The following is an 18,364-nucleotide window of genomic DNA, read 5'->3' on the forward strand; positions in this document are numbered from 1 at the left end:
AGCTTGTAACAACCAATCAATTATTATTATTATTATTATTTTTTAATAAAAAAACAATTCCCCTAAGAGGGGTGCACCCCGTACGTTTTTGGACAAGAGGGAAGTTATAAAGGAGAAATGACATGGCAACGTATGATTGGGTTAAAAAAAGTTTCCCCTCACCTCATTAGGGGGGGTGCCCCTTTCACCCTAATACAAGTTCTCCCTTAGATAAATCTTGTTAACTATGAGTTTGGCCGCCGGAGGGTCAACGGACCCCTGACCCTCTGGTGGTTCCGCCCATGCCCAGTTCCTACCTAGATATCACTGGTTTGACTCCGATTGGAGTTGTTTTTATTTTTAATCTAAAATAGGCCTAGGGTTTAAACATTATACCAGCGCCCCACTCCCCATGTTTCCGAAACTATCCAAGGGCAGATCTATGTTCAATCACCGGGTTCCCAAGAACCAATTCAGTTTGAAATTTTTAGTGAAAACGTATATAAATGAAGAAACACTGGTTCGGGTGACCGGAATCAATTGGACTAGGGGTTTAGTTCTGCATAAAAAGGGTAATTCCTCTCGTTTGATTCGGGGTTTGACTAAGCTTCTTCTCTGGACGATATCTACAAAACAGACAACCGTTAGACTCATCACGGGGAGAATGGGGTTTCTCTCCGTGACCACCCTCCGGCGTGAGAATAAGTACATGTCTCAATTAAGAAGAAGAAGTAGTAGTGAAAGTGAAGTGAGAGTAACTTGAGAGTTTGTACCTGAGTTGCCTTATTTATAACCGAATTTGGGCGGGAAAGTTTGTTGACGGAGGTAATAACGGAAAGCATCTTCCGTAAGCGGTTACTCTTTCTGCCGTTAATCCTCATCTTGACGTTTATGCACAAGGATCGTGGTCGAGATCAACGGCTGGGGAGGTGACACGTGGAAAGTGAATGTGTGTGGATCCTTCTCCAAGTTAGTGCCATCACCGTGACCCTGATGAGCGTTAGGATGATGCCACGTCACCATTCAGTTATAACCGAATGGTTGTGCATGACGGGGACTTCTAGAAGGTTTACAGCTGTAATCCTCTATGCCTCTGCCTCATGTTAATTCTGTTGTAACTTGTGACAGAAAGGTCACTTTCTGTTTAAGTCTGGGTTGTAATCGCGCGAAGATGTTTTGGGATTTAACCATTCCGTTGGATGAGCACGCACAAGGATATGTTATTAGTTCCATCTCGGCGCACGGCTGTTGAAGACTGTTCTCTTTTAAGTTTTCTTCTTTAGAACCGATGCGCAGCCGCGCAGGGTTCTCTTAAAAGGGTTTTATTGTGGTGTAGTTGTGATATGGTCCAATATGCCTGGATAAGGTTTTTGACACCATACCCCTTTAATAAATCTCTACTGATCCGCTGGTTAAATTTTGTTTTTTTGTTTTTTTTTTTTTTTTTAATTCTAAAACCCATTTAGGGTTTAACTAAAAAAACAAGACACTGCACAACTTTTAGTTCTTAGCCTCCACCCTCTCCACTTCTCCACCGCCCAGCCCCTGCCCCCACTCCACCGCCCATTACCCCCAAAATCATCGGCCTTTTCGTCCTCGTTACCCCGAAGGCCCCACCACCATCCAACTCCGGCAGCCACCCTCACTCTCTCAGGTGTTTTTCCTATAACGATTTCTCTCAATTTGCTATAATTGTTGCTTGATTTGTTGATTATTGTTTGAAAGTTGCTATATGACTATGAGATATGGTATTTAGTATTATTATTTAGGTATTATAAACACGAACCTTAGTCTTACTTTGTAGTTGATTTTTGTTTGTACTTGCAAAACTATTTTGATTGTTGGACCGAGGACCGACTCGAAATTGTCAATAATACAGAGGACTGACCATTTGTATTATATCGTGCCCGGTTTTCGTTAATTTTCGGTCTTGTTTTTGGGTAATTTCGGGTGGGACCGCAATCTGCTCACCCCTAATTGTATCGTATTTTTATTATGTGATGAATTTTACCCGATTGAAACCGTCGAACTGACGTGAAATTTTTTACATCCGGTCCTATGATATTAAAGTATCTAAAAACAATGAAAAAAATTCCTGGATCCGGCACTGGTAGTCACATAGTTAAATTGAAAAATTGCTATTTTGAATTTTGAAAGAAACCTGACACTTGGAATTGTCAAGAATGATAACTTATCTAATTATAGGTATAATAATGCGTAGAGTTAATTACTGTTTTCGTCTCTGTGGTTTGTCAAAAATCACTATTTCTTGCGATTTTAGTCCCTGTGGTTTCACTTTCGTAACCATTTCAGTCCCTGTGGTTTCACTTTCTAACCATTTCAATCCATTTATTCTGTTAGTACAGGGACTGAAATGGTCACGAAAGTGAAACCACAGGGACGGAAATCGCAATTTTTAAACTAATGGACTGAAATACTGATTTTCAACAAACACATGGCATGGTTTTAAAAAACGGTTGAGGCGTGCGCCTCGAGGCGCGCCTCAAGGCGAAACGGCCAAAAAACGATTCTGAGGCGCGCCTCAGGGGGTTTATACTGTATGTGCGCCTCAGAGGGGCTGAGGCGCTAAAAAGGCTGCGCCTCAGGGGTTTTTGATATTTGTTTTTGAGTTTTTGTGTCAATTTCAAGCAATTTATGTCTTTTTTATGTGTTTTTGATTATTTTGATGAATTTGATGATGAATTTAGTTAGTATTACTATTTTTATAAGATATATAATATTTATTTTTTAACTCCGCCTCGGGCTTACGCCTCGGTTCGCTTCGAGGCTTACGCCTCATGAGGCGAAGGGAAAATGCCTCGAAACTCGTTTCCGTTTTTTTTAAAACCTTGCCACAGGGACGAAAACAGTAATTAACTCTAATGCGTAATTGAGTCATCAGTATTGTTTTTAGTTGCATACCATTACTTGTTATTACAGATTTCAAATAGGTAACTGTATATCCAAATTTAATAAACCTAGAGCTAAAATGTTTTTTTGTTACTATAACAACCTGTAATTTGGCGCGGCGTTTTTGATTGATAGTAGTTAAATTATTGATTTGTTGTGCACACAATGCAGCTTGCAGTTTCGAAGACCGAGTTTTTTCAATTAATCAGCAGATGGCTCGTTTTCGTAATGTAAGTTACCAATTATTGAAGACGGTGAAATGCGAGAATACTACATAACTTATTTTTTATATGATTTTTAGAAAAAGAAGGTGGCGTTTGTGAAGCCTGCAAAGAAGCAACCTCCGCAGAATGTGGATCATGTTACGGGTGACAAGATACCGAGGAGCTTTGTTTTTTCACGCTTGAAATTACCTGCTACGCTTAAACAGTTGCAAGCGGACCTGAGAAAAGTGATGCTTCCGTATACGGCTTTGAACCTAAAGGTAAAAAGAGAGGTTGGATGATTATAACATTGTGAGTAAATTACAAAATCGTCCTTTATGTTTGTCACTTATTGCAAACTGTGTCCTTTGTCTTCAATAATTACAGAAAACGTACTCGATGTTTGCAAACTCTTGCAAGTTATGTCCTTTAGCCCTAACTCGATTAATTTTTTGTGGAGTAAACTGCCATTTTGGTCCCTGTGGTTTGGTCACTTTTGCCACTTTAGTCCAAAACTCAAACTTTTTGCATCTGGGTCCCTGTGGTTTTAGTTTTATTGCCATTTTGGTCCAAAAATGAAACCAGGTCATATTTGTCTTATAAAATCCTGCAATTTTGTCATTTTCCTCAGGGGCAAATCATGTCATATTTGTCTTATAAATATGGTATTTATTTATAAAAAAGAAATGATCATTTTGCACCTGCGAAAAATGACAAAATAGCATGATTTTATAAGACAAATATGACCTGATTTCATTTTTGGACCAAAATGGCAATAAAACTGAAACCACAGGGACCAGATGCAAAAAGTTTGAGTTTTGGACTAAAGTGGCAAAAGTGACCAAACCACAGGGACCAAAATGGCAGTTTACTCTTTTTGGTGGTTAAATCTGACCAAATGGACCCCACATGAGGGTATTTTGGTCATTTTACTCTCATGTGAGGTCCATTTGTTCAGATTTAACCACAAAATACCCTCATGTGGGGTCCATTTGGTTAGATTTAACCACAAAAATTAACTGAGTTAGGGCTAAAGGACATAACTTGCAAGGGTTTGCAAACATCGAGTACGTTTTCTGTAATTATTGAAGACAAAGGACACAGTTTGCAATAAGTGACAAACATAAAGGACGATTTTTGTAATTTACTCTAACATTGTTATCTGTTGCTGATTTGTTCTCGGTTAAACTTGCAGGAGAAGAAACGCAACAACCTTAAAGATTTCTTGAACGTTGCGGGGCCCATGGGAGTTACACATTTTCTCATGTTGTCAAAAACAGGCACTTCACCGTACTTGAGAGTTGCAAGAACACCGCAAGGCCCCACTCTTACGTTCAAAATTCAGGAATACTCGTTGGCGGTTGATATCGCTAACTCCCAGTTACGCCCACGAGTACCGAAAGATCTCTTCAAAAACTCTCCTTTGGTAATTCACATTGTCCAAACCAAAGCAAGTTTGGTCGGTTTTCATGATTCTGTTTCGGTGGTTTCGGCATACGGTTTGAAACTTGAATCGTCTATCCTTTTTTCATGAACCATTTTTTTATATTCATTAACTATGTTTTATCTTTTTAAAATTCTTCATACAATTGAAAAATAATCAGTTTAAACCGATCAGCTAAGCTGCTAAAACCGGCCCACTCAACTATGCTTTGCTGTTCTGTAGCTAGAGGTGTACAAATCGGTTTTTTTCAAAAACCGGTTCCAGTTATTAACCGAACCGGTCTTTTTCATCCAAAACGAAAACCGGTTTTTTTATAACCGGTTTTTCAAGTCCAAAACAATAACCGGTTGGGATCGGTTTTTAACCGGTTTTTGCAAAAAAAAAAAAAAAACCGGGTGTTAACCGGTTTTTTTAAAACCGGTTTTCAGATCAAGAATCCTAACCGGTCTACAACCGGCTGTTCGGTTCGGTTCTAAAACCGGTTAAAAAAATGGTTTCGGTTTTTTTTCCCGGTTTCGGTTCTAAAACCGGTTTTTTTTGTACACTTCTATCTGTAGCACATGTTCTACCTATGTACTTTGTTTAGAAGTGTTTGATTACGATGATGGTCGTTGATTATTTTTAATTTGATAGATTGTGCTGTCGGGTTTCGGAACCGGGGAGCAACACTTGAAGTTGACTACCATTATGTTTCAAAACATATTCCCTGCCATTGACATCAACACGGTGAGTGTCTATATATATATATTTATATGTATATGCATGCTGCTTGGAAAGCGATATTAATCATTGGTTCACTTGCAGGTTAAACTTTCGTCATGCCAGAGAATCGTGTTACTTAATTACAACAAGGAGACTAAACTTATCGATTTTCGACATTATTCTATTAGATTGCAGCCCGTTGGTGTTTCTCGTAGAATTAGAAAATTTGTTCAAAACCATAAAGTGCCCGATCTCAGCAGCCTTCAAGATGTCAGTGACTTTATCACAAAGTATGTACAACCGCTCTCTCTCTCTCTCTCACACATAGGGGTGCAAATGAGCCGAGCCCGAGCTCGGCCAGGCTCGAGCTCGATTAACTTATGAGAGCTTGGGCTCGAGCTCAGCTCGATTCGAGCTTTGTTTTCAAGCTCGAGCTCGGCTCGTTTGTATTTTTATCAAGCTCGAGCTCGGCTCGGGCTCGGCTCGTTTATTATCTATTAATTAGTATATTGAATAAAAATAATATAAATAATAGACGTTTTAGGCTTGCGAGCTCGATAAGTAAAGCTCGGGCTCGGGCTCGTTTACTAAATAAGCTTATTTTTAGGTTCGAGGTCGGCTTGTAAACAAGTTTAACTAAGCTCGGCTCGACTCGGCTCGTTTACAGTAAGGCTCGATAAGGCTCGACAAGCCTAACGAGCTTCACATGTGAGGCTCGAGCTCGGGCTCGATAAACCAACGAGCTTTGTTTTGAGGTTCAAGCTTGGCTCGGGCTCGATAAGGCTCGGCTCGTTTCGAGCTTTTCCTCGAGCCGATCTCGAGTAGCTCGCGAGCCGCTCGGCTCGTTTGCACCCTATGCACCTTTGACCTAGTAACATACGTTCTGAAAATTTGTTGGTTTTGTGATGAAAAGGGCTGGTTACGGATCGGAAAGTGAGGGGGATGAGGAAGCGGCAACTGTAAGCTTAGCAAGTGATGTCGGGAGAGTTAACAAGGCATCTACCAAAAGTGCTGTGAAGCTTCAAGAGATTGGACCTAGGATGACTCTCGATCTTATCAAGATTGAGGATGGCTTATGCAGCGGCACAGTAATTTTCGGTAATTCCCATTTGACATTTCTTATGTATTCTGTGCTTAGTAGTTAATGCGTTAAAATATCGGATATCGGTCAAGGACCGATATTTGAGATATCGGTTATCGCTTTGGGACATCGGTAGTTTTAATATCATGCTAAATTTATATATATAGCAATTTAACACTAACAATTGTAACAAGTAAGAACTGACGAAGACTTAAAACAATAACATTTAACAGTAACAACTAACAGTTATGACTTAAAACACCAATAGCAGCAATAAGAAGAAAAATGAATGGTAGAAATAAGAAGAATGGTACAAATATCGGGAAAATCGGTGATTTATCGATCAAATATCGCTCCTATATCGGTCAAGGCTCAAACTATCTACACACCAAGTGTGTAGATAGCCAACCCAAAAAGGTGTTTTTTGTCCTATGTGTATGCCCTGCAGTGTCGAGCTGTGGCCAAAGCGCGGCGTTTTGGTCCAGTCAACCAGACAAAGACTGACGGGTGTCTGACGGGTCTCTTGACCGGACCAAAACGCCGAGCTTTGGCCGCGTTTTGGTCCTGTCAACCAGACCGGGTGTCAGTCTTTTGTCTGGTTGACAGGACCAAAACGCGGCCAAAGCTCGGCGTTTTGTTCCGGTCAACAGACCCGTTAGTCTTTGTCTGGTTGACCGGACCAAAACGCCGCGCTTTGGCCACAGCTCGACACTGCAGGGTGTGCATATAAGACAAAAAACACCTTTTTGGTGTGCGAATAGGCAAATGGGTGTGCAAATAGGGACACCCATCGGTCAAATATCGGACAATATCGCTGATATTGTCGGTACCGTTATTCTGACCAATATTTTGTACCGCTATCTCGGCAGGGGACCGATAACTGATATATCGGGATATTAACTACATAGATTCTGCGTGAGGCTAGACTGATATGTTAAAACGACTATGAAGAAATTGTGAAAGGTTTACTTGACGATGGTTGTACGTTCAGCCAAGCTCAGTCTCATGATCTTTAGTTACTAATGATTTGCAGGAAATAGGTGGGTAGAAGGACCATGGTGAAGAAGAATCTAAAGGAAGTGAAGATGATATTGCAGAATAGTAAGTTATGTAAAACACAAAACCGTCATGAAAACGTTAAGCTTGTGTTCGGTTAGGTGTTTCGGAATCTTTGAGAACGCGTTTTGATGACTACAATGTTTTTTAAAAATCATTTTTTCTTTTTAAATTATGTGTAGCTTTTGTTTTGTTATATGTTTGAAATAGATTGTCGAAAACATGAAAGCTAGAGAAGCTCGTTAATTAACCATGGTTCTACACTCGAACCCATGAAAACGGCAACACCGGAGTCATGTATGACCAGGTTTCGAGAAAATGGTACCACCCAACCGCACCAGTCCTAGACAAACTATTCTAAACAGGTCCATCTTTTTTGTAATGCACATTCACCTCTTCTTTCTACTCTTTCACATCTATCCATCACTACAAATCTCAAGTCAACAGCTCGATTCAGTTCCCACGTAGACTTCAACATTCACTTCCTCGGTTTTTAACATCTGCTAAAACTGCTGACTCGTCGTCATCACTGATGTTTTCTGGTTCCTGTCGATCTGCTTTAACTTTAACTTTAAGTTCCTGTCATCACGACATTATAATAGTTATATTATAATTTATGTAAGTGAAAAAAATTAAATCCGGTGAGTTTGTCATTATAATTCATGTATGTATGTATCTCAATGAAATTTTAGAGTTAACTAGTTCACCCGATCGAACCATCCTTGGTTGAACCATTTTCTAGCCCATCCCGATATGATTTAAAAACCAGTTTTTAAAACATTAAAAGGTACAATAATTTATGGTTTTTGGACTAAAATGTCTGGCCCAATGTTACAAGTCCAATTCACATGTATTTATCCTTAGTTTTGGGACATTGGCAAATGTCAGTTAGAATCTAGAATTTTGATCAACAACCTTAAATTTATGGTTTCCGGCAAATGTCAGTTAGAATCTAGAATTTTGATCAACAACCTTAAATTTATGGTTTCCGGCAATGTTTTAAATACTAGTATACCGGTTAAACCGGATATCGGACACAGGTCTAGTATGATAAAGGCCGGTAAAACACGAATACGGTATGTCTTATGTATCAGCGGTGAATCCGGTTCTACCGGTTTGCATTATCTGAAAATTTGATTTTTTAATTTTAATAAAGGATTAATGGATTTTAATAATCTCAACTATTGCCCATTGGACGGCAACGGTCCCAACTTCAAAAATTCCCACTGGCAGTCCCATCTTTTCACATATTGGCGACCTTGACTAACAGAACGCTAACGCCGTTAGTCTCCGGTTGCCGGAAAAACATTTTTGACCGGAAAACTCCATTTTGACCGGAAAGCTCAACCTTTTCGTCTCAAACCTCTTTGTAACCTTATTACGCACCTTTAGGAACCTTTTCTAGTAAAAAGTCCCAATTATCAAGGTCGCCGGAAAAACTCCTTATTCGCCAGAAAACTTCTTTTTGGCCGGAAAACTCAACTTTTTAGCTGGAAAACTCAAATTTTCATTCCAAACCTGTTTGTAACCATAGATCAGACCTTTAGGAACCTTTTTCCGACCAAAAACGTTTTTCTGACGAACGGAGACTAACGGCGTTAGGGTTTCGTTAGTCAGGGTCCATTGAAGGCCAATATGTGAAAAGATGGAACCGCTAGTGGGAATTTTTAAAGTTGGGACCGTTGCCGGCTAATGGACAATAGTTGAGATTATTAAAATCAATTATTTCTTTAAAGTACGATAGTAAGGTTATACCGACCTTCCATATTTTCGGTAATTAATCTAGTGTCTTCCATTCAAATATTCCGTCACTTTTGAAACTGTTACTCACCTCGTCCATTGTAATATTGCATATAAGTAATACAACTGCTCTAGAAATGCTTAATATTTTACAAGAAAATAGTTGTGTTTTAGATAAAACTATGATCAATTACATAAATCCTAATTGAGATTGAATTGTTTTTTAAATGAATTTGCATTTTATGGAATTAAAGGTTAACTAGTAACAAACTGAGATTTATGGTTTGTGGACTAAAAAGGCCGGCCCAAGGTTAAAAGTGCAATGCTCATGTAGTCATGTATTCAGAGCCTAATTCTCATGTATTAGAAATTTGAATTAGCCCAACAAGCTAAAATTTTGTGGCTTTCGGAGTTCGGACAATAATGACTAGCAGAGGTTTAAACTTTATAGGTAAAGTCCAACACTCCAACCCATATGTATATTTTGATCTCAATCTTCATGCATTATCAGTAAACTAAGAATTAGGCTCAACAAACTTAAACTTCATGGTTAAGCTTGATATTCATTGAATCCTCTAAGATCGTGAGCCGTTACCCCAACTTTATAGTAAACCTAATCGAGAGAAGATAAACGAATATTATTACCTTTAAGGATGAAAAATATTCATAGTGTGGATGTGGATGTACAAAAACCTGAGTAAGCTAGATATTCATTGAATCCTCTAAGATGAGATCCGTTTTTTACGTTTTAATTATTATATTTATGTATATTTATATTTGTATTTTTTTTGGAACAACAACTGTCAAGATACCATCCACTGGGCAGCCGCAGGCATGGCTGTGAGGCTGGCCCCGGATCGGAACTCACCTGGTTTCTCCACGGAGGGCCATAACACCGGCTTACCTCTTCGTGTACAAAAACCTGAGTAAACTAGATATTTATTGAATCCTCTAAGATGAGATCCGTTTTTTTTTTAATTTATTTATATTTATATTTATATTTATATTTATATTTATATTTATATTTATATTTATATTTATATTTATATTTATATGTAACATAACATTTCACACTATATTATATGGTACAACCATATGATTTACGTGCGGCTCAAAAAGTAGAACAATAGATCCAACCCGAGTCATCTAAAACTTAAAAACCTAATATGAAATCATGGTTTCGACTCAAATCCAATTGTTTCTTTGTTGAACGTGACCATATTTCATATCAAGATGAAAATGAAAATGCGATGATCATTTTCGTGTGTTCGTAACCAAACTTCTACGACACGAGATCTCGTTCTATTGCACACAACCAATAGTTTATTAATATCTTTCACAAAACTCAAAATTCGACTACAAGTTTAATAAACTATTTATAAACTTAAACGATAAAAACATGAGGAAAGTATAAAATAGATTATAAAAACTTAAAAGTCCCATCCTCACGTAATCTTGGCTGGCTTCTATATTTGTTTTAATTATTTTTCACCATTTATAGCCCATGACTAATTATTTGAAAATGACAATTTAGGGGTTTTTTGTCATGTTGTTGATGCTACAAGTAATCCCCTCTTTATTTAAAGCTAGATGTACTTAGCTTGAAGATGGGCAGTTGCTTTCATGTTTGGCCCCATTTATAAATTTATAAGAAAATTAACATCACTACTTACCCTATTTCCATTAATACCCTCATTACAAGAATTGACATCATGTCCTTTTTCGATGTCTATTTTCGTCATTTCTTATTTTATTAACTATTTTTTGTCGTATACTATATATTTTCAGACAACACGTTTCCATAAAGAAAGACAAAATCGAAGTATATATCTCTAAATGGGTGACATACCAACGCAATATGCGCGTTTATGTGTGTAAAGCGATACATAATTTCTAGGCTCTTAGATACGAGCTTAAAAGTATTGACTCGTATAGATTTCTTTATCATTTTACTCGTCAGTAGTTATTATAATAGCAAGGTGAGAGATATAACAACTGATAGCCTGATTTTTAATTATCTTACTCGATATCTATTTATTTAATTATGATGTGTTTATTTATATGTTATGAAAAGGTATTAAATAAGAAAGAATATTTAAACCAAAAGTGATATAATATGTGAATCACTTGGTGTAATTATCCATTAATTACAAGTTTAAATTAAACATTTGCAAAGTGGGTTAGTAGCTACAAAAGCAATAATTTGCAGGACACGTGGAAATGGAGCTCGAAGAAAGAAGATACATTCTCGGTTTCTTCGGCTAAGGAATAGTTAGCGGGTAAACTTGATGTTAGTGGCAGATACATTTTTAGATAGTGAACGTAACATTTTTATGTGGCGAGCTGAAATGGACAGGTTACCGACTAAAGTTGCGTTACGAAGGAGGAATATGATAGGAGAAGATTGTGTTTATAGTTTGTGTGAGGATGGAGATGAAACATCGGAGCATTTGTTTACGGCTTGCGGCTTGGTGGCCGGGGTGTGGCATTATATTTCTAATTGGTGCGGTATCCCGAGCATCTACGCATTTTCGGTTAAAGATCTTTTAGAGCTTCATAAAAATATTCCGGGAAGCCCTTTGAAGAAGACGATTTTACAAGGAGTTATTATCATAACATGTTGGACTATTTGGAAGTGGCGAAATGAGGCGATGTTTCAAAACAAACGAGCTAAGGTTGTAGAGATCGCGTCCGATGTCAAAGATTTTGGTTTTTGGTTTTTTGTGGTATAGGTATAGATTTAAAAAGGATACTGTCGGATGGGATAAATGATGTAAATTTGAGTTGATGTAAGTTGTTTTGGGGCGCTATCTCCGCCTTGGAGATAGTCGGCCTTTGGTTGTTTTTAATGAAAGTTTAATCTTAAAAAAAAGCTACAAAAGCAATAATCTCAATTTAAATGACAAAAATAATTCTGTTGTTTAATACTGATAAATGACAAAAAAAAATTATGTTGTTTAATACTGAGATTTATTTTCATCAAACACCTCATAGAAGGTACGATAGATCTATAAATTGTTGTTTAATATTACATTGAAATGCCAATGAGCTAGTGGTGGAGTGGTAAGGGAGAGACCTTGTGTTCTAAGTGACCCAAGTTCAATTCCTACCCCTAGCATTTAGTTTCTGCGGCATCTGGTGATGATGGGAGACTAGGCGAGTAGGCGGCGATCGCTAGTTCGATCCTTGAACTGAGCGGGTTTTACCTCACCGCACTGTCGTGCCTTCGGGCGAGTGTTCACGGGCTTCGGCCCTAGGTGAGGGTTTTCCCCGGTTCGGAAGGCGAGTGTATCCCGATGTGGTGAATTTCGCCAGTAGCCCATTTGGAGGATTCGTTGGCCGTTCAAAAAAAAATATTACATTGAAATTTTCACAAGCTACTTTAACATCATTAAATTAATTTTAGAATAATAAATTACTTGCAAAATTGACTAATTTCAGTAGATTTACTCACGTGTCATTTATTTAATTTATTTGAAACAAAACAACTACCAAAATTAGTCAATTTTGCACAAATCATAAAAGAACTCTAATTAGTGTAGATAAAAGGTGCTACAAAAGTTAAGAAATAATATTATTTACTAAGGGCTGTTTGGTAGCCTCTTAATGACCATTCAGATGCTACCTCTTAATGGTTTAAAACTTCTGAATGAATAAGAGGTAACCTCAAGTCTGAATGGTTAAGAAGTAACCTCTGAATGATAAATCATCACATGTCACATTCTTCTACCTTCTCGTTGGTAAAATTCTTAATGGTTCCATTAAGATGCAGCCTCTTAATGACCATTCAGAGACTACCAAACAGCCCCTAAGTTGTATACAACATTGTAAGATTAAATATATTTATTTTATATTTAATCTAGTAGCCATTATAATCATTTACATTATATGAATCAAAATATATAACAATCCTATTAAATAATTAGTTGGTAATTGTTGATGGGCCTAATTACCCTTATTAACTAATTAGGGTTTCCTCCTGAGTGCATATATAAGGAGAATAATGTGGAGGTTAAAGGGTTAGACAATTTCACAAACCCTAATAGCACATAACATCAATCTCGCCTCCATCTCCCTAACCGATTCCCTTGTCGGTTTCTTATCATCACCATCATTAGATTGCACCCTAAGGAGGAACCAGACCAAGATGACAATCATGTCAAAACTTATAGTTGTGTCTCCATCTGGATTCTCTGTTGGCCTGTACTGCTGCAATCATGTATGTTTTCATGTTTTCCATTATGCCTAAAACAGAACGGACCAACATGTGGTATCAGAGCATATGTTGATTAGTCAGTTCTGTTTTCGTATCCATTATTCTGGGATTGAAATATGGAAAACAGACGTTTAGAAAACTCAATAAAATTCACGGCTGGTTTCGAGTCATATGTGCCGAAATCATTATTTTTTCGGAAAAAGGATAATTAAAAGTTCACTCGAAATCATATGGTTAATATTGATGTCCGAAATCTATTTTAAAAGCCTTAAAATTCAGGTTTCGGGTTCCAGAATTTATGTTTTATTTTTTAGGGTTCATCATATGTTCTTAGGAAAATTCGAAATTCCTTTATGTTTTGGAATATAATTTGGATTTTTGAGTGTTATTTCCCTGTTTGATCCAATTTAATCTGTTAAGTTTATTCGAAAACTGTTAAAAGATATACAGTTATAATTTTTGAAATATTATGATAAAATTAGATCATCACTAAAACAGGAAACCATATCTCAAAATCCCTAACAATTCGAATTTTCGGTTATGTTTTCACATTAATAGCTGTAACAGAAGTTTCGAGATAAGTTTTAACCACCCGAGACAAAGGTCTCGACTCGAGACCACAAGAACTCGACTCGAAATCATAAGTGTTCTCAAATGTTTATAACTCGAGACAACGATTTCGACTCGAGATCATAAGGTCTCGACTCGAGACCACTGAGGTTTCGACTAAGGGCTTAAATCTGTACAACTCGAGACAAAGGTCTCGACTCGAGACCATAAAAGTCACAACTCGAGACCATGGTTGCGACTCGAGACCTCATAAGGAGTCGAGATCTCATAATTCACAGCAGTCGAGACCATGATTACGACTCGAGACACTGAGGTTGCAACTCAAGACCATTAATGAGTCGAGACCTCATAATGTTATAAGCTGAGTCGATACTTGACTCGAGACCTCATAACTGACTCGAGATCTCATAACTCAGTCGAGATCTCACTCGAAACCTCATTATTTTAGGCTGTTTAATGTGAACTCAGTTCGATCCGCGCTAACAGGTGGTTTGCTATTAAATGATTGGTTTTTGTAATTACTTAGTTAATTAATGAGGATCAAATAATGTTTTACAAAACCAAAATGGATTAACTTGAATGAGCTTCTGATGTGTCACTTCTGGCCAAAGCTGATTTGATGCATCTACTTATCGTTCAAGTATTACGAAAGCTATGTTAAGTGTGCATCATAAACATGAATGTCTTAATATCTGGCCAAAGCTGATTTAATTCCTTCATAGATGGCATACTTAACAAGTGCATAACTAAAGTGATTGTCTCAATTTCTGGCCAAAGCTGATTTGTTACAACCACTTTGCACACATGCTTAAATGATTACACTTCTGGCCAAAGCTGATTTGTCTTCGTTTAAGTAGAACTTTAAGTAGTCTATTATTTTGATGTTAGTAATAGACATATCACAACCTCTTCACACAATGATCCTTATATTAATTATCCTCAATTAATTTTTATGATTATTTTGTCTGCCTTATTCTTAGTACCCATAATTTTACTCACTATAATTTTCTTCTATAAATCTATATCTCATCCACTCTAATTCTTAAATCTAATATGTTTTTGCTTAAAGTTTCTATAAGAATTAGCTCTTAAATTAAATCCTTGATTATCTCTTAAGACACGATGATCCTATTGCTCTCTTCTGATAAAGCACTACAGAAGAAAAGTAGAGCATGATGAGTAGGACAAATCAAACATGATGTCTCTTATGATAATCAGGAACTCTCTAACATAAGTGTTATCACTAAAAGGTTATTCCAGATTAAGTTTTTCCTAAGACTAATCTATTATTGTGGAATAATTACAAGAGCTCCTAAGATGCATGCCTTCATTTAAAATTATAAATTATAAAGCTAAGTGGTATATGTGAATACACAACAATGTACAATACCATGACCCATAAAGTTAAGGGCTTACGCATGGAAATAAGTACATTTTTCCAGTACGTTACATACTAAGATTTTCACTTGTACAATTTGATGCCTTATAAATCAACTATAACACTCAAAAGTACCAAAGTATAATGAGTATGTTGATAAGCAACATATGTACATAGAAATAAATGTTTGAAACTGGAAAATAAGATGTTATTCACCTTATAACCACTTAAACTTTGAAAGAGGATTGTTCTAAGGTCCATAGACAAAATACAAGTACAAAATCCCAACTTTAAGGTTCTTCAAGGGAAAATCTCACTGCATAATTGTCACGCCCCCCGACCCGGTTTGACCCGTTTCAGGAGCCGCGGGACAGAAATCCCGTGGTATTTAATTTAGGCTACAGCGGAAGTCTTTTTAAAACAGGATCTTTTAATATTTAAAACTGCACGTTACATAATTTAGGGATAAAACCCTGTAATTTACAATAAGGTGATTTCACTGGGAAATCTTTATTTTTCAAAACATGTTTCTTTATTTATTTACATTGAGCCACTTCTCTAAGCTGGTAGTGCTCCACGGCACTTTTCTTAGCTCACAACAGATCACCTGAAACATGTTTGAAAAAGGTTTTGTCAGCGTGGAAATACTGAGTGAGTTCATTCAGGTTTTATAAAAGGATACGTAGTTATTAATTACAGCATAAGAGCGATTACAATGGCTTCTATCTTATTTTTATCTGGCGCTCTGTCACAATGGTGACAAGTCACAATGGTGACGGTGGTCATACCACTATTAGGTCAATGAACCCAAAATAGTGATGATTATCCCTAGTAGGTCAATGAACCTAACTGGGAGAAAATTAGTAATGTGCACAATACCCCAATAGCCAGTGATTCAAGATATCCACGACTTAGTCCCTGTAATTATAACTTTTGAAAATAATTTGGAGTATTGTAAAACAGTTGATAAAAAGAGAATGACTCACATTGCAGATTTAACGAGCAGTGTATAAGCCTACTGATTAGCCTTGATTAACCTAATTTAATTCACAATACACGCAATTGGGGTTAGTAACTAATACAGCAGTTACGTCAATTCACGAGATCAAACCCTCACAACGATTAACAAAGTGCAATACTTAATAATTCAACGGATTCACAATGAATAACAGAGCATAGTCCGAATTCGAACAACACTCAAATATTCAAGTTGAAATCACGACGAATAGCAAAGTATAAGCTCAATTTGAGCAGCACTCAAACAATCGTTGGATAGTTTCAATCGATCGGACGTTGAATCGTAATAGCGATCGAGTTATTACCCTGATTGCGGCAGCGATTCGTGCAGTGTGTGATTTGTAGTAAACGATGTATAACTTCGTCTACGAAGTGAATTTTCTCGTCGAATTAACACCTGAATTCAAGTCCCAAACCCCCTATTTATACTGGATTTTTGCACCTCCCGCGTGTCGCGGAAGAATACGTGGCCTGTGCCGCGCATCGCCTGGGGTGACAAAGTAGGGTAGGGTAGGTTAGTCACCTGCCTAGCCTTGCTGAGTCGACAGTTTCGATAAATTCTATTTAGACAACGAATTCGAAGGATAATCGTCAACTAGGTTTTACCCCCCCTGAGTTTTAGGGGCCCTGATCCTGATTCCGATTGTTCTGAAAATTTTAGGGTTTATGCAGAATTACTTGGGTTTCTCAATTAGGGTTTTCTTAATAGATAATTAACATACTAAGTATTGATTTTAGTGAGAGTTGTTACATCCTCCCCACCTTAAGAAAAATCTCGTCCTCGAGATTTACTGGAATAGATGAGGGTATTTCTGCTTCATTTATGATTCCAACTCCCAAAGTGTATTCTGGTCCTCTCTTTGAATTCTACTTGACTTTGATCAATACTAGTCGTTTGTGTTTGAGAAACTTGACTTTCTTGTCTTCTATTTGCAGTGGTTTCTCTACAATTTCAGCTTTTTATTTACCTCTACATCTTGAAGAGGTACTACCAGGGATTTGTTTGATAAATATTTCTTAAGATTGGATACATGAAATACATTATGTACTCCAATTAGTTCTTCTGGTAGTTGTAAATGATAAGCAACTGGTCCTATTCGTTGTATTACTGGAAATGGTCCTACATACCTTGGACTTAGCTTTCCTTTCTTACCGAATCTAACAACTCCTTTCCAAGGAGATACTTTCAATAGCATTTTGTCTCCAATCTTGAAACTCCAATGGCTTTCGTCTATTATCTGTATAACTCTTCTGGAGATCTCTAGCCGTCTTTAGCCTTTCCTTCGTGATACTGAATATCACAGTCGTAGTCATTTATGATTTTCATCCATCTCCTTCGCCTTATGTTTAAGTCTTTTTGCTTAAATATATATCTTAAATTCTTATGACCCGTATAGACAGTAAACTTACTTTCATACAGATAATGTTTCCAAATCTTAAGGGCAAAATTATGGATCCTAATTCTAAGTCATGAGTGGTATAGCTTTCTTCGTGCTTTTTCAATTGCCTTGATGCATACGCAATTACCTTTTTGCATTGCAGTAACACACATCCAAATCCTAACTTTGAAACATCACCATATACTTTAAAATCTTTTGTTCCTTTTAGTAAGGCTAGGATTGGGACATTTGTTAATTTATACTTTAAGATCCTAAAGGCTTTTTTTTCTTTAGGTCCTTATTCAAACTTAACTGTTTTTACAGGTTAGCTTATTTAATGATATAACTACCTTGGAAAAATCCTTAATAAACCATTTATAGTATCTGGCTAAACCTACAAAACTCCTAATTTCCATTGCGGATTGCGGAACCTGCCATTTGGTAATTGCTGCTATCTTATCAGGATCTATGTGAATACCTTCATGATTCACCATATGACCTAGTAATTGTACTTCTGGCAGTCAAAATTCACACTTCGAAAAATTTGGCAAAAAGCTTCTCTTTTCTTAACAAAGTTAATACTGTATGCAAGTGCTGATAATGTTTTTCCTGACTTTTGGCATAAATAAGTATATCGTCGATGAAGATAATTACAAATTTATCCAAAATATGGTTTACAGATCCTATTC

General features: G+C 37.0%; 1 protein-coding gene across 2 annotated transcripts; it reads left to right on the top strand.

The window, feature by feature from the left end:
* Positions 1-1,397: 1,397 nt before the first annotated feature.
* On the top strand, positions 1,398-7,550 carry LOC110871625 (peter Pan-like protein). 2 transcript variants are annotated; one of them, XM_022120335.2, is made up of 8 exons: positions 1,398-1,633; positions 3,061-3,119; positions 3,191-3,373; positions 4,288-4,518; positions 5,170-5,262; positions 5,341-5,528; positions 6,152-6,336; positions 7,353-7,550. In XM_022120335.2, the coding sequence occupies exons 2-8, from the start codon at positions 3,102-3,104 to the stop codon at positions 7,379-7,381; spliced, it is 927 nt and encodes a 308-aa protein (XP_021976027.1). In that variant the 5' UTR covers positions 1,398-1,633; positions 3,061-3,101; the 3' UTR covers positions 7,382-7,550. The 2 variants fall into 2 exon arrangements, with proteins under 2 accessions (XP_021976027.1, XP_021976028.1); XM_022120336.2 differs by having other exon boundaries at positions 1,473-1,628; positions 3,058-3,119.
* Positions 7,551-18,364: the final 10,814 nt, after the last annotated feature.

Source organism: Helianthus annuus, chromosome 8, assembly GCF_002127325.2.
Source record: "Helianthus annuus cultivar XRQ/B chromosome 8, HanXRQr2.0-SUNRISE, whole genome shotgun sequence".
NCBI lineage: Eukaryota > Viridiplantae > Streptophyta > Magnoliopsida > Asterales > Asteraceae > Helianthus > Helianthus annuus.

Bases quoted from the DNA above. Each gene is read 5' to 3' on its own strand.
- LOC110871625 (XM_022120335.2), top strand. The intron at 4,519-5,169 runs GTAATTCACATT...TTAATTTGATAG, and splicing joins TCTTCAAAAACTCTCCTTTG to ATTGTGCTGTCGGGTTTCGG. The intron at 5,529-6,151 runs GTATGTACAACC...TGTGATGAAAAG, and splicing joins GTCAGTGACTTTATCACAAA to GGCTGGTTACGGATCGGAAA.